Source organism: Chironomus tepperi, unplaced genomic scaffold, assembly GCF_022539635.2.
Source record: "Chironomus tepperi strain 1889 unplaced genomic scaffold, CSIRO-AGI_Ctep_v1 contig_425, whole genome shotgun sequence".
NCBI classification, from domain to species: domain Eukaryota; kingdom Metazoa; phylum Arthropoda; class Insecta; order Diptera; family Chironomidae; genus Chironomus; species Chironomus tepperi.
The window spans coordinates 699346-725733 of record NW_027226547.1 but is presented as its reverse complement, the minus strand read 5'-3'; the positions used below and the strand labels follow the sequence as shown (position 1 = coordinate 725733).

Below are 26388 nucleotides of genomic sequence, written 5' to 3'. Positions count from 1 at the left end.
TATATTTAGAAGAGGACAGAAATCGTGTGGGTGCTTTGGATGAAATAATAAAATTCATTGACATAAATTGAATCAAGAATAACAAGTTCAGGCTTGTTTTTTAAGCAAACCTTTTGGTGATATTTAAGAAAACTTGAAGAAAACAGAATAAAATTTTAAAAAGGAATTCAGAAAATTGTTTTAATATAAAAGCAAATTTTCACCTAAAATTCGAAGGAATTTTCATCAAAACTTTTTCTTGGATGCATATGTGAACGAACAGCATGAAATATGATGAAAACTCAAAATCAGATTTAGATTATTCAGAAAAGTTCATTACAAGATAAAAGCAGAAAAAATCAACGAGAAAAAGTTTTTCAACAAATATGTATGCACACATACATATTCTCGCAATCAAAAAATTATGATAGATGTTGAAAGTGATGGAAAATAAATGTATGCAAATTGTGACCGAGAAAAGTTTTAAATACCTTATTCGAATATTTGTTGATAGAGTTTTTAATTTTTTATGCTCCAGATTATTTGACATTCTTATTAGTATGCTAATATGTCCTTCATATCGTATTATTTAAAAAAGAGGGAATAAAAACATCAAAGGATTCGATTATAACTAGTTTTTGTAACTTTTCATCTTGACAGACAATGAGCATATTCACCTAAATGAGCCTGTTTATGAATTTTGTGAGCATAATTACGCTCCATGAGCGAGGCTGTTGATAGACAGTGAAGAATTGGTTTTGATAACTGAAAAAGGGTAATCAGGCATGGAGTGATTGGCATAGCAGTTTAAAATCTAAAAAACTAACAATTGGGTCATGAATGATGTAGTTAATAGCCGAGAAAGATACACGATCTGTAAAATTCACACTGGATCGGACATGTTTTACGTTTTAATTGATTGAATAATTCGATGTTGTTCAAACTCTTTTTTGCCACGGCACACTCAGCTTGGTTGTAAATCTCGACACAAAGCACTGAAATAATTGGAACGAGATTCGGCATGTACACAAGTTCAAATATCTAAAGTTATTGATTAGCTGCTGGACACACAAAATGCTGCTGAATTTTACATATCTGAACATATATCATAATCTAGTATTAAAATTTGTAGAGCTTAAAGGTTGTAGAAGATTGTCGCATGATTTAGTATCCATACTGAAAAAAATATGAAGATATGAAATTCTTATATCCAAATCTACCATCTGAATATGAATAGCCCAGATGTGAAAAGATTTTACTTTGTTAGCATTCTGTGCTCATTAATGTTTAGTGCCTGTTATTGATCTGTTATTGCAGATACGTCTAATTCATTTGAACATACGTAAGCAAAATCATTTGAAGGAAGAAGCTCTCGTAAAAAAAATGTTCATGTTATATCATTAATGTAGACCCTCTCCTCAGTCATAAAACTTCGCCCTAACACTTATGGGCACAAAATCCACACAATCATTTTGGACAACAGTCTGAAAGTGACTTTTCATGTTAGGGGCGATGTGATTTTTTTGACCACAGGAGATTTTTTTTTGATTTCATTGCGACATTAACATAAACGAATGTAGTATACACATTCCTATACTTGAAGAGAAGAAGAATTCGATTTTTTTTTTCGTTGCTATAGATTTTAAGAGTATTGGCTAAGGAATGACAACCTAGACCGCACTTATCAAATGGTATTTCATTTGTTAAAGTATTTCTCAAATAAAAATAAGATATATTGTACATGCTCATGTCCTTCTTTTTTATTAATTTTGTTTTATGAAAAGTTTCTCTTATCTTGTATTTTAAAAGACATTTGATGTAAAATTAATTTCTCATGGGATTTATCAAATAGTTCCTTATGTATTGAGGATATTTGAAAAGGTCCATTCGATCCCTTTTAAAAAATTGTTAAAGTAATAATTTAAGATAATATGAACTTGAGCGCATTTTGTGAAGCAATAGGAAGGCTGAAATTTGAGGATTAAAAACTCTTATAATCTGTATCCTGAGTCCTGAGTTTTATTTTTCCTCAAGAAACTGTTCTGTTTACTTGTTGCAATACTTTTAAGCAGAGTTGTAACATAGGTGCCCAGCTGTATCATACTGCATTATCTTTGAATAGGCAACAAGCATTGCTTTTACTTAGGGATCGGTCTAGACAACCTGGCAACATATCAATTAGTTACGATCGGGTCTGTAATAGATTTTTTCCTTTGATTGCAAGCCCATAGGCGACAACTCTGTCTTCAAGTTCATAACAATAATTTTTAAAAATAGACCGAAGAATGAAAAGGATTTGAGGAAACTTTTGACATTGAGAAAGTTTTGTTTGCCAAAAAGCCTTGTTTGTTGTAGTAAGAATAATATCGATAGAAATCTAAATTATACATATAGCTACAAAAATGAATGCATCCCATGGCCAGTGCTATTTACTTTTATTACACACATATTTATCTGCTTTAAAAAGAAATTTAAGACAGAATAAAGGATTATGGGTTAAATTTATATCTTTGAATGTAACATCCTTTCCACAATAAATCCTTCATTCTAGTCTTCCTTTTACAAGAACTGAAATTAGAGAAAGTTTCTTAAAACTTTTGGTTCCATAAAAATTATTCCTTAGCATGAAAGTTATCGAGAATTTCCATAGGTTTTGTGCTTTAATAAGAAGACATTGACTCGTTCTCGTGACTCGTAGCTTGCTCACAACAAAGGAACAAATTTACAGCGAAATAAGAAGGATGGAAAGGTCACTTCAGTTTGATTGTGATAAATGTTTTTGAGAATGTGCTACACTATACATTAATTTGTATGATGACGAATTTTTCATGTCATTTTCATTATTTCCTTTAATGTTATTAAAGCTTCCACGTTCCATAAGTTTATTGTTACTTTTCCTTCCTTTCATGATTGCGTGTTGTTCATACAATGCAATTAATGGATTCTGAGCTATTTTTTAACAATTAATTGAGTTATGTCTAATTTGATAACTGCACAGTAATGTAAATTATTGGTAAGTAATTCAAAATAATTGTTTGAAGTGAATCCGTACAGCATAACGTGTTCTTGGAACAGACAAGAAGAATGATCAATTTTACTGTTTAAGTATACTCATGAGCACTTTTCATTTAGGAGAGTATGCTTATTGTCTGTTACAATTTGCAAGGGCTTTATTGCCATATTAATGATGAGATGCTTAGTTGCCCTGACGTCACCATTATGCCTGATTTAGATTCATTTTTATATCGAAATTTGTGTTTCACCGCATGGTACAGCTCGGGTAAATTTGTTGAGATTAATAAGAATGCAATTGTATAAATATCAGAATCATATAATTCCTTACGATTCTTTGGTATATTCTGCAGATTCTTTTATAAATCCTTGTCCATAACAACGATATTGTATATTACATAAATTGCTTTGTTATCAACATAATAAAAATTCAATGAGCAAAAAATTAGATTTTATGTCGATACATTCAGATAGTCATTACTATAGAAATAAGGTTTGCGTGAAATGTTAGAGGTTGAAAGTTGAAAGAACGAAATATCCTCATTACAGTATTTTTATCATTACAATCTTCTTACTTTAAACTTTTCCCTTGTTCCTTTATTTTATGTACACGCTATATCTTCTTATAGAAATCGAAAAGCTATCAAATTCGTTCATTTAAACGAAGGAGACTCTATTTGAAAATTACAATTGAGAGATAATAATTATTTCTTGTGCTCAACCTTATTTACTTTGTTATCGAAAGTAGGAAGAGTGTAAAATTTCACATTATATTCAACGAGTTTCAAGTTGCTTAATTTACTTCAAAAACAATTTTTTGTATGACTTCAATTTGTTGAAAATTTTAATGGGTTTTGTAGACATAACTTAGATGTAGGTAGGAAATTTGGTGGAATTCAAGATTCTTATTATACACAACATAACATTTTCTACGTAAATGTTTTCATGAAAAAAGAGCAAAGAATGTGTGAAAATTTTTAAATACCTACCTAAATGTTGATTAATTGTTCTACGAAGTATGCGCATGAAGCTTTATGATGAAATGTTTCATGCTTCAAAACAATTTCTAATTGCGAATTCTAAAGGAAAAATATTTTAATTGAAATAGTTGTACAATCTCATTTGAGATAATTTTGACGTATACCTACTTCAGAGACGTAGCTTAATGTACATAAATAAATCAAAACAGCGCAAAATTTGTAATATTAGAAGTCAAATTTCTAAAATAGTAAATTCCAAAAATTTTCAATGTTTTCTTTTTATTGTGATGTCGTAATATCCATTTGTTGGAGTGTAAATCATAATACTAATGATTATTAAGTATAATAAGAAGAATTACCTAACGGATTTGATACATTAGATGTTTATTCCACGAATTTCTAAATCAAACTAAATATTTATATGAAGGGGACTAACAACATTAAAAGGGGATAAACAACTAATTGAAGTTTCATAGAGTTTAAATATAAAATAACCGTTGGCAAATTCTGAACAACATTAAATCTAAGAGCACCCCAGTCGAAAGAAAATGTTATTATGTATGTACATCAATCTGGAACGATGAGGATGTATAAAAATTAAAAAGCACTTAACAAGAGCACACAAAAGATGAATAAAGTTAGTATTGCTTCGGGATATTTAAAATATTGTGAATGTGTAGTATGCAAAAATACATGATGCTATAAAGGGAATGCATTAGCAAATTTAATTTACTTAAACATCAAATTTTATTCGACAATGGTAAATGAAAACTTTTTCATGCTACGTCAAATCCATTAATTAAACTGGATTTGTGATGAAGGAAAATGAGGGTAATGTCAAAAGTTTGGAACTTCAACAAACCTCGTGAATTAATTTATAATTTTCATCCTTAGATGCCAAACTTTATCCTTTACATATAACCATATGTTTCTTAATGCTCATAGATTCTATGACCCGTGAGTTCCATAATAAAATGATGTTTTATCTTGATGTGCGCTGTTTTATCACTCTTCTGTGTGATTTGGGATCATTCATTTAGTGACGTCAATTGTAATGACGTCAATTGTGTCCTTTAGAGACTTCTTACTGGAATCTAAAACTACTTGGTACTCACCGTCTTTCAGCATGTAGTATTTAACAGCTTGGGTTCACAAATTTAATTTAAAGATCTTCAAAGAATCGAATATATGTTTTGAAGAATAATAAGTATAAAGGTATAACTATCACATGATTTTTTACTTTTTCTCACTCGGTTCAACTTTTCAGAAGTCAAAAAATGTATTTTTTTCTATATATAGGGAGGAAAAACCTTTTCATATCATTTTGTAATATAAAGGAGAATTTTGTTTAAAGGAGCAAAGCATGGTGTGATTCAGGTAAAAGAGAAAAAGCTCTTATTCCTTTCCATTACATCACCCATATCATCAAATGAAAAAAAAACTTAAATTAAAGTCAATTTTTTGTAGACAAAAAAGCAAATCATTCTAGAGTAATGTAATGGAAATTTAAAGGGTTCATAAAAGGCACAACGATTCGTAAAATTGCAAAGAAATAATAATATCGTATATGAGTTATATATATCATCGCTTGAAGGTATAAAATAAATTTATACGAAAACAGAGTGAACGATAAATTCCCCTTTTTCATTCTTTTCATACTGTCTTCCTTTACGAAGCAACAGATTTATGACTTGGTCGAAAGATATCGCAGAAAATAGAGAGAATAATAACAGTATGAATGGAATTTCATCAAAAGACCATCTAAGTAGCGTCTTTTTATAAACAATTATAGAGCCGTTTACAATGGCTATCTAATTTTTGAAGAAAAAGGTTCATGAACTAATTAAGCCAGATTCATAAGAAAGCGACTTCCATTTGGTGTTAGTAAAAGGGCTTAAAAGCTTCGTGGTAAAACCTTCTTCATTTGTGTCTGTTGAGAATATGTGATCTGTCGTTTGATATTCAAATTATATTTCCAACTAAAATTAGTTGATTTCCCCTTTTATAGTTGTTTACCCCTTCATATGAATATTTTAGTCTGATTAAGAGTTTCAAACAATAAACATCTTATTTATCAAATCCGTAAGTCAGTTCTTTTTAATAAATAAATAAATATTGTGTTTCCAGTGTCGTTCGGGTGCAGAGCGTTGTCAGGAATAAAATATCGATATTATTGAAAGTTATCCAGAATAATAAATTTTCGGCATTTTTAACGCAAAATGATTGATGTAAACGTGCTTCTTAAAATGAACGCATATTCAGTGGTATAATAATGAATATATTCTACGTTCAAAGCCTGAGTTTTCTGAAAAGGAATAAAGGAGGAAAAAAACGAGAAAATACAACGTAAATTCGTCTTAAAAAAATTGTAAAATTTTTTACATTACCGAATGTTCAAGAAGTTATGAACATGCTTTTTATGCTGAATGAGACGAGTTTTTATGAAGCAATAATCTACTTTCGCACGTGCTTAAAAATAATTTTTATATAAGTGAATTTTCAGAATGAATAGGACTAAATTAGAAAAATTGAAAGCATCTTATGCTGTACATGCAGCTTCATATTGATTGAAATAGCGATTTTTTCGCGATGCACATGCATTACATATTTATGCAACAAACACGGATCTAGTAAAAATTATTTGCTAACTTATGATGTAAAGCAGATCCGGTTGTATAACTACCCGAAAGACAAATGCAGAAGGATATATCATGGAGCTCTATTATCAACGTCAAACGGAAGTCGCTTCTGTTTGGTGTCTATAAGGTTGCAACATTGAGGCAGTTCCCATCTGGTGTAAATAAAAGAACTTTAACAGAGTCTTAAATGCTTCTTAAGTAACTCGGGATCTCGAATCAATTCAACCTAAAGCTCTGCTCGTAAATAAAAGAAATCGCGAAAAACTGTTTCCCGTATTGTTCTGTAAAAGCATTGAATTATCATTGAACAATTGAAAATATACATTGACCTATATCAAGAGCTAAATTCAATTGAATTTTCATCAAACAAATTTTTCTATTCAGGAAAAAATTTCTTTGCTGTTTTGTGTTTACAAATCTTTGAACTTTCATCATGTTTTCCAATATTTCCATTTTTCATTTTATTTCTATTTGTTTACGACAGTTCAAAAGAAAATCGTTTCATCAATATATTTTTAGAGCACTGTCTGTTACGTGTTCAAATTACAACCCATGTATCTATAAAAACAATTATTAAGAAATTTTTTTAAAGCTTCAACTTAACAAGATAAAATAGATGTCCTGTAAATGGAAGAAACGTGAAATATGTACTTAATGTGTTAATTATGTAGTTTCACCAATTACCAACAAGCTCATGCATTCAGATAGAAATTGTATATACAGCAAAAAAATATTGTTACGCCACAATTGCAATAATTTTTTACAGCATAAAAATAGCTGTACAGTCGGAATAAAAACTCATGTTCACATGCAAGCAAAATGTGCTGACAGCTTAAAAATCACATTTTATTACCAGAAATTTCAGGTGAATTTTCACTCGTGCTTTTACTCATACGCAGCTAATAATTGAATGATATTCATAGAATATGTCATTAGGTAAAATGAATATGAAAACGTTGAGCAAAATGCAAAAACGAGTTACGGTTTATGAGGACATAGAAACAACAGAAAATGAGACATAATTCTTGCGGCTAAAGTGTAATTTTGCAAAATGATGATGATTATGATGAGGATGATGAAAGGAAGTTTCCTCCTTTTTTAATGCCATCATATAAAATATATAGTATGAAGCATAAATCATCTTCATAAGTCTACTCATCCCGAAGAGTTGTTTACTCGTGTAAATATTTTGTTTGTCTCTAAATGTGCACGTATGTCTGTACACCCATGCAATAAATGCGTGCTTTTTGTAAACATAAGCACGCACGCAGTAGCAACTAACATACTAATATTATATGGCATCGCCATACATATGTCATGAAAACATAAAAACCGTTAGGTAAAGTCTCATGAACCATCATCATAGAGGATTATCCATGGTTAGTGTAATGACAAAAATAACAAAAATATGTGCTTATGAACTAAGACATTTATGAACGGATATAATAAAGTAAGGACTAATGACGATGTTGAGCATATAAGTAAAAATGGGTGGCATGCGTTTGACTTGCTCTTCCATTAATAATATATTTTCTATTTTATCATTTCACCTCACGACGATGATGGTTAATGTTTTAACATTTGATATGGTAGATATAAATACGTGGGTTTATACATGTATGGTTGCTGTACGGATATGTATACATAAATTCATTTTTCTCACTCAATTCACTCGATTCACTCAAAGATAAATGAACTTGAGCTTTATTTATGGATAAGTATCACGTGGAGCTTCTTTATTCTCATTAATTTTACTTGCAATAATATGAAATTTATGTGAATAAACTTTCTGGCTATTGATCAGCATTAATATGGAGCTCGTTTTAATTCATGCTTTAAGAGATCCATCAGATCAAAAAAATTTCAAGTATTTCCGAAATTTTTCTAATTTAATATGAAAATAAATCTTAACTTTGATATTCCCATTAAAATGATTCTGATGACAGCATCGATTGGAAAAAAAATTTACGGATAGCTTAATTCCTCTCGTTAAAATGTCATGCTGTGTCATGCAAACATTCTATATTAAATTTTTAAAAACAATAAAATTTTCATATTTTTATGCCTTAAAATTTTCTATACGAAGCGTGTTAAACCGTGACTTTTCTTCTTATTTCTGCTTTATGTTGAAGAAAAAAATACGCACGCGGCAGCAAAAACAACATGATACTTTATTTTTAAACGAAAGGATCTTTAAGTATAGAAAGACAGTAGGATGTTAACAACTTTGAGTTTTACGAAGACAATTGCAGAGAGATATTTATTTCAAGCCATGATTCCAACAGAGCCTCACATGACTTCACATAATTGCTTTATACAAACAACCAAATTATTATTCACGTACAAACATTTCATCTCACCTAAGATAAGATAATCATGTTCAAATATTCAATTAAAACTATTTTAGCCATAAAACTTTACAAATTTTAGGAATTTGACTTTTAACCAAGCCATTCTTGCACGTTTTAAATTGAAATTTTTTATATCTAAACCCAAACATACCTTGTAACATCTTTTCATTTTCATGACCATTTATCAAATTATACACAAAGGATAACAACGAAATATTTCACCAAAGCTATCAACAAACAAGATAACTGTGTACCTGAAAAAATGTAAAAATTGGTTATTCAGGGAACGTTTGGAAATTACGTAGCGCATTGGGACTATTCGGGAATTATTTAAGGCATAGGGGAGAGAGCTTATACTTCTAGGAAGGAAGCTGTTGGTAGAGACAGTTTAGCACTTGGTATTGGCTAGAGACTTGATATTGTCTTGGATAGAGCCAGTTTTAGACGTCAACTGAAAGAAGATATGGATCACAGTTGATCTATATGCTAAATAAAAGTAAGGAAGTATGTATGTATGTAGTATAGAGGAGAAAGGGTTGGGAGTGGTGGTGTATTCTGAAAAAGTTATTTTCGGTAACCTGAATGTTCCCGTCACACAGCAACAAATCATATGATAGAATTAAAACAATTTTTTATTTCATTTTTTTCCATTGAATTTAATTTTTTTCCAGATACCTAAAGTACATCATATTTTGGAACAAGAATATTCTCATTGTATATTGTATCTTTTTCTTTATTAGCTTTTCATTTATGAATATTATTGCAGAGTGTTTACAGAGATTCAATAATAAATTATTGTGTATCATGTCGAGACATTTTTGGATCAAAATTGAATGGAAAAGGAAATAAAGTAGGTATCTAAATAAATATTCAATGAGATGTGCGTAGGAGGTGTGTAAAATGTACATGACTCTGCTTATAATATTTACTAAGTTTATAAGAGTCTTTCTAAATCCTCACTTTCTGCATCACTTGTACATGAGTCTGTGTCTGAATATTCAAAATCATCTCTTCTATTATGCCGACAACATGGTCCGTGGTATTCTTCTGAATCACTCCAATGCTCATACTCCTCTTTGTGGTGCTCCAATAACATCAATGATGGAAATAAAGTGTCACAAGCGTTACATCTGTATATAAAATTTGGGAGATAAGACAGAACAAAATATTAAGCTTTTATGTCTATAAACCAGATCCTAAGAGATTTACAAACTTTGATGTGTGATTTATGCTTTTTATGTGAAAATTTTTGTTTTGATGGAAATGAGTTTTGTTCTTAAATAATATTTCAGACACTAATCTCAGACTTGCTTGTCAACAGTCATCATAAGCCAAACTTAATACTGTTAGATCCGCAAAATTTTTATGCTTAAATAAGACGAAGACTTTTGGATATTTTTGATTTATTACCAAACTTTGTAGTGCGTTGAAGACCGTATTCAAAAAAAATACAGGCTACTCCATCAGAAGCGGTGCAGAAAAATTTTATTTGGTCTAATAATTTACAATTGAACCATTGTAGACTTTAGCTTTATAAATCAACACTACAAGACACTGTTGAACATAAAAACATCCTGAATCACAATGTACGGTCGATGTTGGGACGAACATACATTACAATCTAACATAATTTATTGACACACTCTGACTGTACAACCATACATTAAGGAAAAGTGTGTACACAAAATTAAAGTGAAAAAGGAGCAAAAATTTTTCGTCCTTTTCATCATATGATATACAACCTCACGTTGTATAATTTTATCGGATGCTATTGATATGATTTATGACTTTATAATTTATATTCAATTTTTACTGCTATTCATTTCCACTTACCCGAAATGTCTTTTTTTCTGTTGATGCGATGCTAACTGTCGGTGACACTTAAATGCTCGATCACAGACGTTGCACGTTAGGCTTTCATCTATACAGAAATAAAGAAGACGAGAAAAAAAAAAATAAAAACGTGTACTGTGTAGACTTACATACAACTATGTGACAATATAATGGAAAGAAAGGAAAATGTATTTAGCATTCGCGTAACATAAATGGAAAAAGAATGAAGAAGACTAACACAATAAAAAATGAGATGGGATAAAAGTCAATTCAAAGTAAGGAGAGAAACGTGATGAACAGCGATGAGCCCAAAAGCACCCGCGTGCGTTGTTTGTGAATCAATCATGAGAATCAATTGACTTGGAAAATGATACTTTGTGATTGACAGCAAGCAGACTAGAATGTTGATAGAGAAATTGAAAAGAGAAGGAACAAAGAAGATTGAATTCCTTTCTGTTTTATAAAAAAAAAAAAAAAATAGAAGAAAATGTGCGAAAAGGCACTGTTGTTGAGGTGTTTTATCATTTTCTTATTTTATGCATCTTTTTCCAGCCTTCATTGCTGATTCCATTTTACAGAAAATTATGCTCCGCATTCTATCATATTCATTTTGACCAGTGGTGGACAATCTGTGTGCCGTCAATTTTTGATGAATTTTTGAAATGCTTTGAACTTTATATCGTGTTTGCTTCAAGTGGAGGTTAACGAACAAGTTGTGTCACGAAAAATTACAGGTTGCCCACCACTGGTTTTGACTGTTACATTGCAACTCAGTCATGTTTCTGTATTTCAGCAACTTTTGAGCAATGTGCAATACATAAACAATCTTCCAATGCCGTCGGCTTCAAATAAAGAAAGTAAAGAAGCAAAAGCGTCTATGTCAGCAGTTTCAGACTGACTCATAATCATTTACGGTTGCTAAACCTATTTCTTCTCTATAACAAAAAGTTGATCTAAAAGCTTCTTCCATTATAGTGGGAAATTTTTAGGATAAAATCATTTGAACATTTTTTTTTGTTCCTTTCATCACACAATTGACTTTTGTAGAAAGGATGATACCATGATTATGGTGTTTTTTAAGTATTGAGTAAAAGTTTTCTCTTTCTGGTGGTTTCTGTGGTATTCAAAATTATTTTGTATATCTTCTTTGCTTCAGTGATTAGCTTTACTAACAGCTGTAGAGAAAAACTTTCGCTCTCATTTTATCCTTACCACCACTCTTAATAAGAGCCCTCTTTTGAATAACTAAAATTACAAGAGAAAGCTTAAAGTTAATTGACGTAAAGCGACACTGAATGAAATTAAGCATAAAGGAGCAAAGAATCCCGAGAGGCAGTGAATTTTTTGTCATAGAAATAAGATGAAATCAGTTGTCACGCAGCCGTCAGGACAAGTTTGCGTCAAACTAATAATACGGCATCGTAGCCGTTCCCTAGTGAATAAGTTCCCCAACAGCACACTGCATTCGCTTGGACATTACTAGCAAAGTTATCTTGACGGCTGATTTCGAACCATTTTTAAGGTGAAAATTATGCCGCTCGAGGTTATGCTGTTCGGTAATAAAGTTAGAAATTTTTCCCCATTTCATTCAGCTTGTATCTTTCCATATCATTTTCTATACATAAAGAACGTGAAATTTAGCTTTTAGATTTTAATCGTTTTATTGTCTCAATGGTCTCAACGTAAGCGTAAATTTAGAAAGCCAACATCATTGTCTACCAACCTACACATGAATACAGTTTTAGGAACAACATATCATTTATACAATCCAAGTACCTTTAGTGCCAAAAATATTTTATGTCATCATTTATGAAAACCTTTCTATGTCAGCTGTGCAAAGACTTGAGCATGTTCATGTGAAATTATAAAAGCTCTTTAAATTCAAGTAAAGAAACAACAATTGAAGGTGTATGAAATAATTTCCAAAGTATAAGAGTATTGTGAAAACAGAAAAGATATAAGTATCATAGAAGGAGAGAGAAAGAGAAATCGTCAACGAGTAAAGGATTTCAAGCGACAAATTAAATTATTGTTTTTTTCATCACATGAACATGAAGTAGATGTACTAAGTCATTTTAAGTGGAAAATATTATAAGGAGAAAAATTAAATCAGACCATGTTTATACGCACGCTCAAGTTATTAAACTGTAAAATTTACTTTTCGCAGTATGCATGGGTTTATAATTTAATTAAAAATTCTTCAGCTACCTAAGGGTTCATTCACTTATTACGTAACGTAAATCGATTCAATCGGTACATATTAAAATGCTGCCACCACGGGGACGAGGCTGCAGTAGGACTTAAAATAAAGCCATTTCGCGAAAACAACCAAAGGGATTGCCACTTGGTTGTAATTTTACTGTCGCTTCGTCGCCTTTCAATTTGTGACGATGGCGCGATTTTCTCATTCCTCGTCATTGATTGAGACGTAATAAAAACTTGAGTTCTATCTTCCCCTGCTCACTAAGACATTTACGTAATAAGTGAACAACTCCTAAATTAACATGATTTAATTAAATCAAGCACCATAATCAATATGTTATTTTTTGTCAACAATATTGTTAATGATAATAGCAAGTGAAAAATTGTTAAGTATTATCCGCCTCATAAATCAACAAGACATTGGAATGTACGCATAATCTGTATATCGTGTAATCACGCATATTCAACTAATTCTAATAGATTAACATGTTCTTCCCATGAGAGTTAAGTATTGCGTGATTATTAAACTCACCATAATCATCGTCTGATATTGACATAGACTGCAACTTCTTCATTATTTTTTCATTTATCTGATTATCCTCATTTGGATGGGTTGAATTTTTTGTTGTCGTTGTATTACTTGTTGTTATCATTGATGATGCAGTTGTTCTATCCATACAACTACATTCCACTATTTTATTATGATCATTATTTTGAATGTGACCTTTCTCACTCACTTGATTACCATTTCCATCTACATATTGATTTTTTAGATAATGATGGTCCATATTGTCATTAATTTCATCTGATATATTCATTTTATATTCCATTAAAACATTATCATCACTGTCACATTTTCTATTTGAATTTTGATCATCTGAATCCATACTTAATCTTCCATAACGAAATCTCAGCCATGAATTATTACGATCTGCAAGTTATTTTTATCATCAGTAAATAGATTTTCACAAAATTATCATAATGTTTAAGAACGTTCGTTTCCAAGGAACATAAATGAAGAAGGCTACACTATGCAGCTCATACGGCTACGTCAAAGCTCTTTTATTAACAACAAATAGTTGTAAACAACTCCATTTGGTGCTACATTTAGAAGCTTTTTATTAACAACTTCTGCAGTGCCCTAAAAGTGCCGTAGTTCTTCTTACTACGAAGCTTCTCTAAAGCTCAGTTTTATGCTTTAGCGGAAAAATCAAATCTCCGTGGTAGAGTCTTCTTCATTTGTGTCGCTCGGGATGGAATTCATTTAATTTCTATAAAGCGTGTCATACTGCTCTAGACCCCCAAACGCTAATAAAAGTTGAATGTCATTTTATCTACTCAACAACAAAAGGCTTGATTCTTTGAAAATTAAAGTAATGAATTGGATTTAAATATTAATTTTGCTATTGAAGATGCGATTGGCAAAAAGGTTCTAAAAATATACGATTTAATGATTAATTAATACCAGCAGAAAATAACGTCTTGTTGTGTATAGAAATATTTTTAGCTGATCAGCATTGGACTGTGAAAATGTATTTTTGCAACTAAAGTCGAAAGTCCCAAATGTTGTTTTTCCGCTCAATCACATTTCATGAATATTTGCATGTTAAATGCCGAGTGAAGGAAAACGAGAAGACAAATGAGAAATGAGCGATAATTTATTAAACTTTCAACGGATATGATATCCGCATAAGAGAATAATAATGTCTAAATAATTCACTTAGTAAGTGAAAGATTGATATCATGCTATGCTGAATTTTAATTTTATGATAATTTATTTAAATTTTCTGCAGATTTTCATCTTTCATGTCAGAGAGGTTGAAAACTTGACTCAATGAATGTTAAAATTGTCCCTTATCAATATCTTTGATATTTAATCTTATTTAACCTTTTCTTATCGTTTGTCTTCTTCCTATATGTCCATCATCATAAAATCTAATTAATATTAATATACATGATGCTGTGTCTAAGGTATACGATTAAGAAATTTTATTTCTGTTGCAGGTAATGAGGATGTATTAAAGCAATTTGACATAATTTACATATTATGTCTGTTGATTCTGTGTCATCAACATAAACCTTTCCCTATATCTCAAATATGCTCAAATACTTGACAAACGTTTGAGTCAGGAAAAAAGAAAGAATTAATTATTCGAAGCATTCATATGGAAATTAGATAGAAAGAAGGTTGAATCTCGACGTAAGGGTTGAGAAATTTTAAAGCTCAAATGCTTGAAAATAGATTTTTATCGTAACCTAGTTGACAGTTTCTTTCAACATAATAGATATTTATTATTATTGTTTTCTGAGCAACAAATCACTATGGTTGAATGAAGTATATAGTTCCAACAAGATATATAGATGTGTACATACAAAGTATACTCGACCATACTCGACCATACGGAATTTCGTATACTAATGTAAACAATAACATTTGAAAAATATTGTAAAATTACATTCAAAAATTTTCAAACAAATATAAAAAGATACATTAATTTTGAGGTTTAGTCAGTTAGATTAGCATATAATAAAGCATTTACAATGCTTCTGTACTAACTAAACTCATCTAAAAGTAGAAAATTTTGCAAATCAAATTTTTATAAATTTTAGCAATTGGGTGATTCTCTGGATAAGTCAAATTCGTCTAATTCGTGTCTCAAAAACTACAAAATTTGCTTCATAAAAAAACATTACTTTAGCTTATTAAACGAATTAACTAACTGTTAATTTCGTTCTAATATTAATTATTATATCTAAATCTGTCTTTATTTTGTATTGTTAGTCTATAACTCCTGCAAAAACATAAAATCAAAAAACGAATTTTCTCACGGATTAGGAAAAAAGTTTCTCGGAATCACTAAAATTTCAATTTTTCTCTTTAATTAAAGATTTTTGCAGCGTTTAAAGAGCAACAAACGATAGTTTTAGGTGAAATACACTCGAAATATCAACTCAACCATAGTGACAAGTAGAATAAAGTGCATAAAATTCATGTTGAAAGTCGGAATTTGATATTTTGATTCCGAGAAACCGGCATAAAAATTAAAATATTTAATTAAATAAAGCATGACGGTAAAAAGTAATTGTACAGAAATAAAGATCTGCACAAATCCCGTAAGTGTATATAAAGAATGGAGCTATAAAATTACCAGATTATTAGAAAAATTAATTCAAAGTCGAAAATTTTGAAAAAATTTATCCAAAGAAACACCCAATTTTTTTTCATAGTGTTAGTGTTTACAAAAAATTCAAATTTTTGACCGTTAAAAACGACCGAATTTTTATATGAACACATCTATATATCTTGAGTTCCAAATAGACTTAAGAAGGCGAACGAATTGTGTCATTGAAGAAATCAAAACTTCAAAGCACGTAGAATGATATTTATCTGAGTAGACAGTTTCATTTTCTGTTATGTTATATCCTTTTATTTAATAAATTAATCTTAAGTGTATTAAGCTCAAGTGTCTTCACACGGAAAAAAAATATTGACATGGTTGATCTTTTAACATTTTGAATGTTCCTTTCATTGATTGGATCTGTCAATCAACAATGGTTTTTAAGGATTTCAGTAAAATCCATCTTGAACTTGATCAAGATAATGTAAATTTTGTTACAGACAGTAACATATGACCTTCCAAACAATGGACTTATAAAAAAATTCATAAAATCCTCAGTTTTCGATTTTTTAAACATCACAAATTGATGTCCGCAGGTTCACAACATAAATTTTTGATTGCGGTAACTCCTGGAACTTTTGAGTAGTTACGTTGTTGAAATCCACGAAGGTATTGATTTTATGAGATCTCATACATTTAAAATTTAATCTCTTTTATATTCTCATCTGAATAATTAAAGAGTTCCGTCCCATTATTCACCTGAATTTCTTCTTTCGTAATTCCTTGTTATATTTTTTGATGGATTATTATTAAATGAATTGAGAAATGCTTCTGTTCTCCTTAAAATCCAAAACATTTTTATTCTATTTTTTTTTTTTTTGTATTTTTCAATTTATTTCACTGTCACAATTTTGTATCCTTTTTCTCTCATATAGGAAGTCTCATATAAATATAAAAATATATTTTCTCTCTGTTTTCAATTAAAAAATTCACTTTTCCATTTAAAAAGGTCCTTTTTGATATGTCAAATAAATTCTGGCCTTTCAGCGAGATTAAAATTGATCCTTTAAAGTCAAAGTGTTGATATGAACTGAAATATTATCCTTATTCACACTGTGCCTTTATACATCGAAAGTCTCTCTCGGTGAGATTTTTTTTCGAAAATCATAAATGTAAAAGCATGCGCTTTTAAGAAGCTTTCAAAAGCTTCTTTGATATTTCATCCTAATAAATGTTCATTATAACTGTCACGGCATGTACAAGTCAATGTGTTGCAATAAAAAACTCTTCTCAGGGATAAACTTTAACCCTTTTTAGAATAACTAATATTCCCATAGGCCATTTCAGTTATATGAACAGGAAATACGAACTGTACGCAACAAGTGAGCATTTTCATTTTGAACATTTTCATTTCATTGCTTTCAAAAACAGTAAAACCGCAAATAAATGTAATGCATTTTCATAGTTCGCATTGTGGTCAGTTTTGCAAACATGCTTTATCATTAGGCTTCGCTTTTGATATTGTGTTGTAATTGCAGTAAGCTATAAATATGTTTTTAGGCTTACATTTATATCTTTATTGTTGATAGACATCCAATGTCGGTAAATATCAAATTATTTTTAAAACATCATAAAGGATTTTCAATTTTCCTCACTCCAAAAATATCCAGCTTACCAAAATTACAAACTGAATCAATATTTTGATATTTAATCGAAATCAGAACTCGAAGTCGACTATAATTTTGTATGGAAAAGTCAACTCGACTTTATATAAAATTAAAGTCTACTTCGAGCCCTGATCCAAGTTAAAATCAATGCAGGAAACAATTATTAAATTTAATTGCATAAATGTTATTTTAGCTTAATTCAGATGAATGATTTAGCATGAAATCTTGCACGAAATTCAATTATATGTGCCAGGCTAATAAATGGTTCATTAAGAATTGATAGCTCGTTGATTATGCAATAAAACCTTAACTTTAATGATGGAAAGAAGATGTGGTAAGATACACGATGTCGTTTTATTATTTTTTAATTAGCCGTCCTATGACACAGATGTTAATATTCCCAAGAAACTCTAATTTATTTACCGTCATTGAATTTTCTATGTATCGAGTCCTATTTTCTCGTTAAAAGGTTATGATTGGTAATAAGATAAAAAAAAAATTCGGAACTTTTTGAGTTGTAGAGAAATACTTAGAAGCGGGTTCAAAGGTTCTGATGGAGTCTGGAAACTCTCTTCATGATGATTTTTGTTACAAATTTTTCATTCCTCAAAATTTTTTAAAGTTTTTCTGAGGCTCTGATGTAAAAATCATCATCCGTAGACTTTTAAAGAATTTTACAAGGAACTACACAATCAATTATATTTTTTAGAAAGAAAACTCATTAATTTGGCAAGATATTTGTATTATAAATCAGCTATTATGTATTAGTAATTTATTTTTAAATAAAGGTTCTGACCAACGGAATAATAAAATTCAAAATTCAGTTTAAAAGCTGCTTACCCATTTTAAGGAAAAATAATGCCCACTTTTCCCCATATTTTGAATTGATCGGGAAAATGTTAGTGAAAAACTCAAAGATTCACATGCAATTAAACCCAATAATTCAATACTGATAATCAGGTTGTAAAATCAAGAAAAAGAGATTTGTGACAAATTGGTAGATCAAATGAGTTCCGATAAAAGAATTTTAATGATATGCAAATTGTAAAATATTTAACTGATTAGGGAGGTACAACATTTTCAGGGTTTTAAATTGTTATTCCATAATTAAAATTTATTTAATCTTAAACTTCATGATATAACGTAATCAAAAGTTATAATTTGACTGTTATCGGCATCATTATATTGCCGGTAACAATGTTCCCAGAATAGCCCATTTTAATAAATTAGGAATATATTATTTATTCAACAGCTAATAAAATTTGATTTTAATTAGTTAATGATATATCAATAATCAGACATAAAAATTAATTGAGTAACTGCCAATAATTACTTTTTGTTTGCAAAAATTTGAAATTTCGTTGAAAAAATGTAAAGTTTTCCCCTAAATATAGCAACAGCCGTCTTTTTAACATAATTTTCAAGAAATAAATAAATTTATCATTTGTCAGGCTGTCATTTATTGAATTCTATAATGTTGCAAAATAGAAACTGAGCTATTCACTTCATTAACTACTATTAACAATTGTTTTTAACTTTCTTAAATCATATGTTTGTAAACTTGCAGGTATTTTATCATGTTCCTAACATTTGAAACCAAGCAAGTGTATTATAAAAATTTCAATTAATAACAAATAAATGGTCAGTTTTTGAGAAAACATTAGAGCAGTTAGATGAATCAAAAAATCATCATTGAATAATAGAGAAGGATTTTAGATCTAAAAAGTTGTTGACTCATAAAAAGCGCTTTGGCTACGTGCAAAAATAGAGACATTTACAACTTGTATTTTTTCAAATTTAGATCATAGTATACCAGCGAAAAAAACAAAACCGAAGAGAAAAGATTTTTAAAATATGTATAATATTGAGGTTCTAGGTGAAAATGGTGCTTGGTATAAGGTAAGTAATGATCTAATTAATGTTTTATCGTAATTTCCGCATAAATTTCATTCAATTTACATAGTTTTTGAAGCACATTTTTTCACCGAAAATTTTTTTTCTTGTCTTCATATTTTTTACGATTTCTTCATTTTTATTGCACTATATTGTGATTTTATAATTTTGTTATCATTACATTGAACTTATGTGAATCATGAAAAGCAATTATTAGGGAACTATGAAAGTATCGGTGAAATTGCTTCAAAAATAATCGTAAAAAATAGCAAATGAAAAAAAATCAATGAAGTCGCAAATAGAATTTTCCCATCATTTTCCATTCTTTTGTTTCTGGATCCTGACTATTAACATAAATATCTATTTCTAAATACTTTACAGGGCATGGTGATTGATGCATTAGAAGATGGACTCCTAGTATCATTTGAAAATGAGTAAGTATGATCTTAATTTACAGACGTTAAAAGAAATAACAAAATTATATCCTAACAACAACCATCATTATTATTATTTGTATTATTTTTCTTTCTTTCTATGAAATATATAAAACTAACAACAAATAGTTGGCAACCAGAGTCAAAGTTCCTTTTTAATCAAATTCGATTGCCACCTGATACATGTTCAACACAGCCAAATTATGTGGAAGGAATGGAAGTGGAAGTATTCTCGAGATCTAATGAACGTGAAGCATGTGGATGGTGGGCAGCAGCTATTAAAATGATGAAAGGGGATTTCTTTGTAGTTGAATATCTTGGATGGGATAATAGTTATACGGAAATTGTATCACAGGATCGCTTGCGAATCAAAAATCCCAATAGCACAATTAATAATGCCACATTCTTCCGTTTTGAGATTCAAGTGCCCGAGGAATTACGTGAATATGCCAAAGTTGAGGGTGTTCATAAAGAGTTTCAAAAGTCATCTGGAGCTGGATTTTGTCGCTACGATGCACAGAAAGGAGTTCTTGTGTTGTTGTCACGCTCTGAGGCTTGTCATAAGCGTGCTCTTATGATGCACGATATGCATTTTCGCAATCTTACACAAAAAGCATTTTTGTTAAAGAAAACAGAAGAAGCAGCCCGCCAGTTAGAATCAACAAAGTTGCTAATCACTGGAGGGTAAGTAAAATATATTCCTACTATTCTTATTACCTTATGAACTATTGACAAAAACAACCAATCCTTCCTTGCTTCAATCCTGCATGCTTAGTGCTTTATTTTTGTAAAACTTATTCTGGATTTGCTGCTTAGCTATCTACTCGAGAACTGTTTAATCCAATTAAGTAATATCTGATGACTCATTTAATCATTCATGCTATTGCTTTAGTTCTTAACGAAATCAACTTCCAGTTCTCGCTGTTTTTATGATTTCATGCAATCTGTTTAGGTACTAGCACTAACAAAACTTGTCAATCCTTCATATTCCTTTATCATTTTTCCATCACACATCCTTTAAAAATAATTAACAAAAAGTAAAGTAAAAAAAAATTAAAATCGAAGAAAAATGTCGAATTATTCTGTATCTAACCCATTATTCTCACAGTACAACATCTTCCACAATACATCGTAGTGGCAAGAATGAATACAGTGGACGTGTAAGGTACGATTGCATGTATGCGAATGCTGCAACTTATTTTTCTATCATAATTTTGTTGTTTGTTTTGTTATTATCATTTGTTCTGTGTTATGTAGTTTTAATTTTTTATGTTCTAATGTTAATCACATTTCCTTCCAAACTTCATTTCTCCGTTCAAAAAATCCTTTAAATAATACTACTAAAAAATTAATAAGAATACAGAAAATGATCAGGTGTAAGAATACATTTGATTTCTTCTTATTTCGTCATCTTTTGATATGTTTGTGTATTGAGTCTTGTAGTAAACAGAAAGAGTAGATTCATCTATCGCTAAATTATAAAACTTTTGTCATTATTCTTTTAATTGATTATACTTAGGTTTTCGGATGAATTTCAAGTGCGTGAAGATCTGATGGGACTTGCGATTGGTGCTCACGGTACTAATATTCAATATGCTCGTAAACTTGAAGGAATCACCAATATCGAATTAGAGGAAACTACCTGCACATTTAAAATCACTGGAGAGGTGAGTTATGGCGATAAGGTTTAAATTGTAACTAGTTTAATTAATTATTTATTGAATTTTAGACCGCAGAAGCAGTTAGCAAAGCACGATCAATGTTGGAATATGGAGAAGAGTCTGTGCACGTACCACGCAATCTTGTAGGAAAAGTGATTGGCAAGAATGGTCGAATCATTCAGGAAATTGTGGACAAATCTGGTGTAGTGCGTGTTAAAATTGAAGGAGATAACGAGCCAGAACCTTCAACACCTCGCGAAGAAGGACAAGTACCATTTGTATTTGTTGGCACCATTGAAAGTATTGGAAATGCAAAAATTCTTCTCGAGTATCATCTTGGTCATCTTAAAGTAAGTTAATGCGCAATTTACTTATTTATTCAGCAATTTAATCATTTCTTTTGTTACCTTAGGAAGTTGAACAATTACGTCAAGAGAAACAGGAAATTGACCAACAATTGCGTGCTATACAAGGCTCCAATATGGGATCGATGCAAAGCTTTCCAACATCGCGTCGCTCTGACCGAGCATATAGTACTGAATATGATTCGTCGCGTTCTAATCGCGGCTCAAATCGTGGTGGTCGTGGTGGATCAAATCGTGGAAGAAATAGCATGACTAGCGGTGGAAATCCAAGATATAGTAATCGACGAAACGATCGAGGAACTGGTGATGAAACGGAAGAAGAATATCATCGAGGCGGAAGTTACAGTAATAGCGGAAAATATCAAGGGAATGCACGTAGTTCTGGTCGAGGTGGCAATTTCTCACATAAGCCAGGCGGTGGTAAAGGCGATTTATTAAGACGACGAGGAGGATCTACTGCAAAAGATGATCAACAACTTCGTGACGGTAGTTCTGTTGATAGAGGTAACATATTTTGTCTTCTTTTTTATTTCTAATTAAAAATTCGCTTTAGACGGTCTACACATATGAAATAAATCATTAAATTTAATCTATCCAAACATTTTTCTAGAGAGTCAATCGTCCAATGAAAACACAAACCGACGTCGCCGACGCAATAATAATAGTACTAAAAATCCAACGCATTCGAGTAAGCATATATTTAATTTTAAAAATTGATGAAATGAAATCATTTGATTAATTTTTTTTCTTTCTATTTTAGCAAATGGAAACTATAGTAACAGTGCAGTAAATAATACAAGTAGTACCAATGCAAATCAATCTTCTACAGTGGATGTCAATGCTAATGAGAAAACGACAGCTCAATCGCCGAACTCATCACAACAGCAGCAGCAACAACAACAACAACAAACAACGACAGCGGGCAACACTAATAATAGTAGTTCAAATACATCATCGAATGGTCCACCCAAGCCACAACGCGAACGTACTAATCGTGTTGGTGGTGGAATAAGGAACAAAAAACCTTCAAATTTAACTACTAACGATAAGCATGGAAGTGAAAAACTTGTTAATGGATCATCATAAACTGATTGTATCAGAACTTAGCGAATGATCTTTACACTTTTACTATTGATAAATTGACTTCGGCTTATGTGTGTTCCTCTTCGGGTGTTTTTTTAGATCGATAACAAGCAAATGAAGGATGACGATTAAAAAAAATACTGCAAAATCTTATTGAAGAATTTTCCATGAAATGTTTTTGATAAATGATGAATAACAAATTAACTATCCAAAAAAAAAAGAAAAAAAATATTGTCCTTTAAACATGACCGCATTCATGTGATCCATTTATAACTTTATTTTCTCATATTTCTAAATATTACGATTCTTCTTTTAAAAAGCTTTATTTTTTCTTGTTCATTACTTTAAACATAAAACGAGAAAGCTTAAGAAGAAAGCAGATTACCGGCCATATATTCTGATGTAAATTATTATTACCTTAAAATTTAAGATTACAATTACCTTCTTTATTATTTTGGCCGTGACTTGATAAGATATTTCATTGAACATTTTTTTCGATATTTTTTTGTCCCTGCTTCACATCCATACATAATAATAATTAAAAATATTTTGTCATTCTAGGAAAATAATTCATTTAAACTTAAATTTCTCATATTTTTTTTTTTGTCTCTATATTTTGTTCCCACCATTCTATAATCATATACTAACTTTATGAAACTATACAAAATGAAGTGAAACTGTATAAAAAATGATTTTCAACAAAAAAAGAAGAAAATGTATCTAAAATCTACATCAAACATTACTTTCATTATCTGTGCATATATAACGGTTTTATAACTTTAATTAATACAAAATGAAGTTAGTCACAACTTCGTTTTGATTTCAAACGTAGAAAACTGTTAATCATGATTCATGATTTTCACATCAGGTTTAATCGACATAAAACATTTATTTCATTAATCTTGAATCATAAACGATTTAAGGTAGAAAAACTAGGTTGAAAATCTTTCATGCCTTAGTTATATAATTTATTCAATATTTAAATTTATTACAAAAAAAAAAAAAAAAACTGAAAACTAAAACTATGTTTATCAATCGGAATTAATTTGAACAGACAATAGAACAGGTCTGATAGGATCATTGTCCTTTTTCAATACTTTTTTTTTGTTGACGAAAGTAATAAGAAAAACTAACGCAAAGTCTCTCGTGATTCACACGATATGAATATGATAAATATTAATAGAAAGAATAAGAATACATGACGATGATGATATATATATGCAAATGCATAAATAATTATATATGAAAGGGAAAATGCTACATAATTATTGTAAGATTTCACAACAAAATGAGAAAGATATGAAGGAAAAGTAAAAAAAAATTATGAAATTGAAAATTTCAACAAATGATGAAATAATCAACATATTAAATGAATGTGTACTTTAGATTAGTTTTTTTATTTAAAAATAATGATAATGATGATTATGAATTTATTCTAAATATATGGAAGATACATTGAAGAGCTATAAATTTCAACTTTTAAGAGATTTGGAAGCGATTTAAAAAGAAAAGTCTGGAAAAAAAATTAAAAGCTGAATTTAAAAATAAAAAGATTCTGCAACATAAATTTTCTCTTTTTTTTTGGTCGAAATTTATTTATTTTTTGTTTAATATTCGACACAAAGATCATTAGAATCTAGACATTGAATCGATAGCAATAAACGTCAAATTTTTAAAGGAATTTTTGTTCTCATAAATTTATCTTTATTTAATTTTTAGTTTATCAGAAGGTGCAACAACTTTTAAATGAAGATGAAACTTTATTGAAAATTATTGCTCCTAGATTTATCATAAAATAATAATTAGACATTACATATTGTAAGAAAATCTACGCATCAAATGAGAGGATGATGAAAGCTTTTGTAAACAAGATTTCTTCTTTACAAATCAGTGTTGTCCAAATTGTGTGTCGTCGATTTTTTTCGGAAGTGTCATTAATCGCATACTGTGTGTGGTTTTGACTGTGGCTTATCACTAAGGTGTGGCGTGGCACAATAAGCTCGGACAACACTTATATGACGTGAAGTCAATCTGGATTATTGATTGAGTGATTGAATCGAATCATCGATTAAGCGATTAATGTCCTTTCTCGTAGACATTGATTTAGACGTCATTTTTCGATTTCTTTTTCCAAAGTTTGACGCACAGACATCAGAGAAAATTAAGAAGAAAACTTTTTAGAAAAGCTTAATATTCTTCTCATTCAGAACTCTAAAAAATCGGAAAAAAGTCACGAATAGAATAATTTTGGAAGTAAATTTTCGTGAAAAAAAGAACTGGCAAAAACTAAAAAGGTCATACATAAGAATTTTATGAATGATTATATGAGGCAGATTTGAAAATTGGGATACATTAACAGATAAATCAGGTCATTGACAAAATAAATAAATAACAACCATGAATTACAGTAGGTCATTCACTTATGACGTCACATTAAGGGACTTTTTCAATGTTGCTTATAAGGAGGTGCCACAGAACTTTTCTGGGTAAAAGCAAAAGTGACTAAGATCTGTCACTATTATGGACTATTCCATAAAAGTCAATACCGGAATTGAAAACTCTACCCTAACAGACAAAGAGTATGCATCCATGATACAGATAGACCACTTGGTCTTTGTCTGCTAGGCCTGTTAGGCTCCACAAAAGCGGTCTCTGTCTGTTAGGGCTAGTTTTTTTACATCATTTGTGAATGACTGAGATAAAAAAAAAACAGAATTTTCACCCTTCATCTTTGTATGTCAATCTTAAGAATGTGGTGTTGTGTGAAAATTTAATGATAAATAACTTAATACTGCATTAGAAAGATAGATAAAATATGAAAAAATATTAATAAGCAGTCAGAAATAATACACATTACATCCAAGATTAATTAAGAAAGGATCGTGGAAACTTAATAAAAAAAAATTTGAATCAAAATGACTTTGTATGCTGATCATCTTTTAATTTCACATTTTTTATGTCCTTAGTTTTTGAATAAAGAAGAAAATGATGATGATTAAGAAGAAGCAAATCATAAATGAATAAGAAAGTATAAATATAGAAATGATTTCTTTTTATGTAGATAATGAAAATGGAATTAGTTTCAACAAATTTTAAGGAAAATTTTTTCATAGAATTATTAAGAAAATGGAAAACATGAAAATTAATTTTTCTTTTTTTGTATGGAAAGT

At 30.0% G+C, this 26388-nt stretch overlaps 2 protein-coding genes across 3 annotated transcripts; one reads left to right on the top strand and one right to left on the bottom strand.

Annotated features, from left to right (window-relative positions):
* Positions 1 to 9636: 9636 nt before the first annotated feature.
* On the bottom strand, positions 9637 to 17172 carry LOC139097630 (uncharacterized). The gene is made up of 4 exons (XM_070649523.1): positions 16875 to 17172; positions 13529 to 13927; positions 10795 to 10882; positions 9637 to 10091 (listed from the first exon to the last, which is right to left on the bottom strand). The coding sequence occupies exons 1-4, from the start codon at positions 16969 to 16971 to the stop codon at positions 9896 to 9898; spliced, it is 780 nt and encodes a 259-aa protein (XP_070505624.1). The 5' UTR covers positions 16972 to 17172; the 3' UTR covers positions 9637 to 9895.
* Positions 17173 to 19534: 2362 nt separating this feature from the next.
* Fmr1 (synaptic functional regulator FMR1) lies at positions 19535 to 24785 on the top strand. 2 transcript variants are annotated; one of them, XM_070649529.1, is made up of 9 exons: positions 19535 to 19681; positions 20057 to 20109; positions 20239 to 20793; positions 21218 to 21274; positions 21629 to 21776; positions 21839 to 22120; positions 22183 to 22639; positions 22746 to 22823; positions 22896 to 24785. In XM_070649529.1, exons 1-9 carry the CDS (start codon positions 19637 to 19639, stop codon positions 23219 to 23221), a joined length of 2001 nt encoding a protein of 666 aa, XP_070505630.1. In that variant the 5' UTR covers positions 19535 to 19636; the 3' UTR covers positions 23222 to 24785. The 2 variants fall into 2 exon arrangements, with proteins under 2 accessions (XP_070505630.1, XP_070505631.1); XM_070649530.1 differs by lacking the exon at positions 21218 to 21274 and having other exon boundaries at positions 19536 to 19681.
* The last annotated feature ends 1603 nt before the right edge of the window (positions 24786 to 26388 follow it).

Excerpts from the sequence above, each read along its gene's own strand:
- LOC139097630 (XM_070649523.1), bottom strand. The coding sequence starts at position 16,971 with ATGTTTTGGATTTTAAGGAGAACAGAAGCATTTCTCAATTCATTTAAT. Across the intron at positions 13,928-16,874 it reads TTACGAAAGAAGAAATTCAG|ATCGTAATAATTCATGGCTG; the intron begins GTGAATAATGGG and ends AATAACTTGCAG. Across the intron at positions 10,092-10,794 it reads CAGAAAAAAAGACATTTCGG|ATGTAACGCTTGTGACACTT; the intron begins GTAAGTGGAAAT and ends TTTTATATACAG.
- Fmr1 (XM_070649529.1), top strand. The coding sequence starts at position 19,637 with ATGTATAATATTGAGGTTCTAGGTGAAAATGGTGCTTGGTATAAG. Across the intron at positions 22,121-22,182 it reads ATCATCTTGGTCATCTTAAA|GAAGTTGAACAATTACGTCA; the intron begins GTAAGTTAATGC and ends TTGTTACCTTAG. Across the intron at positions 22,640-22,745 it reads CGGTAGTTCTGTTGATAGAG|AGAGTCAATCGTCCAATGAA; the intron begins GTAACATATTTT and ends ACATTTTTCTAG.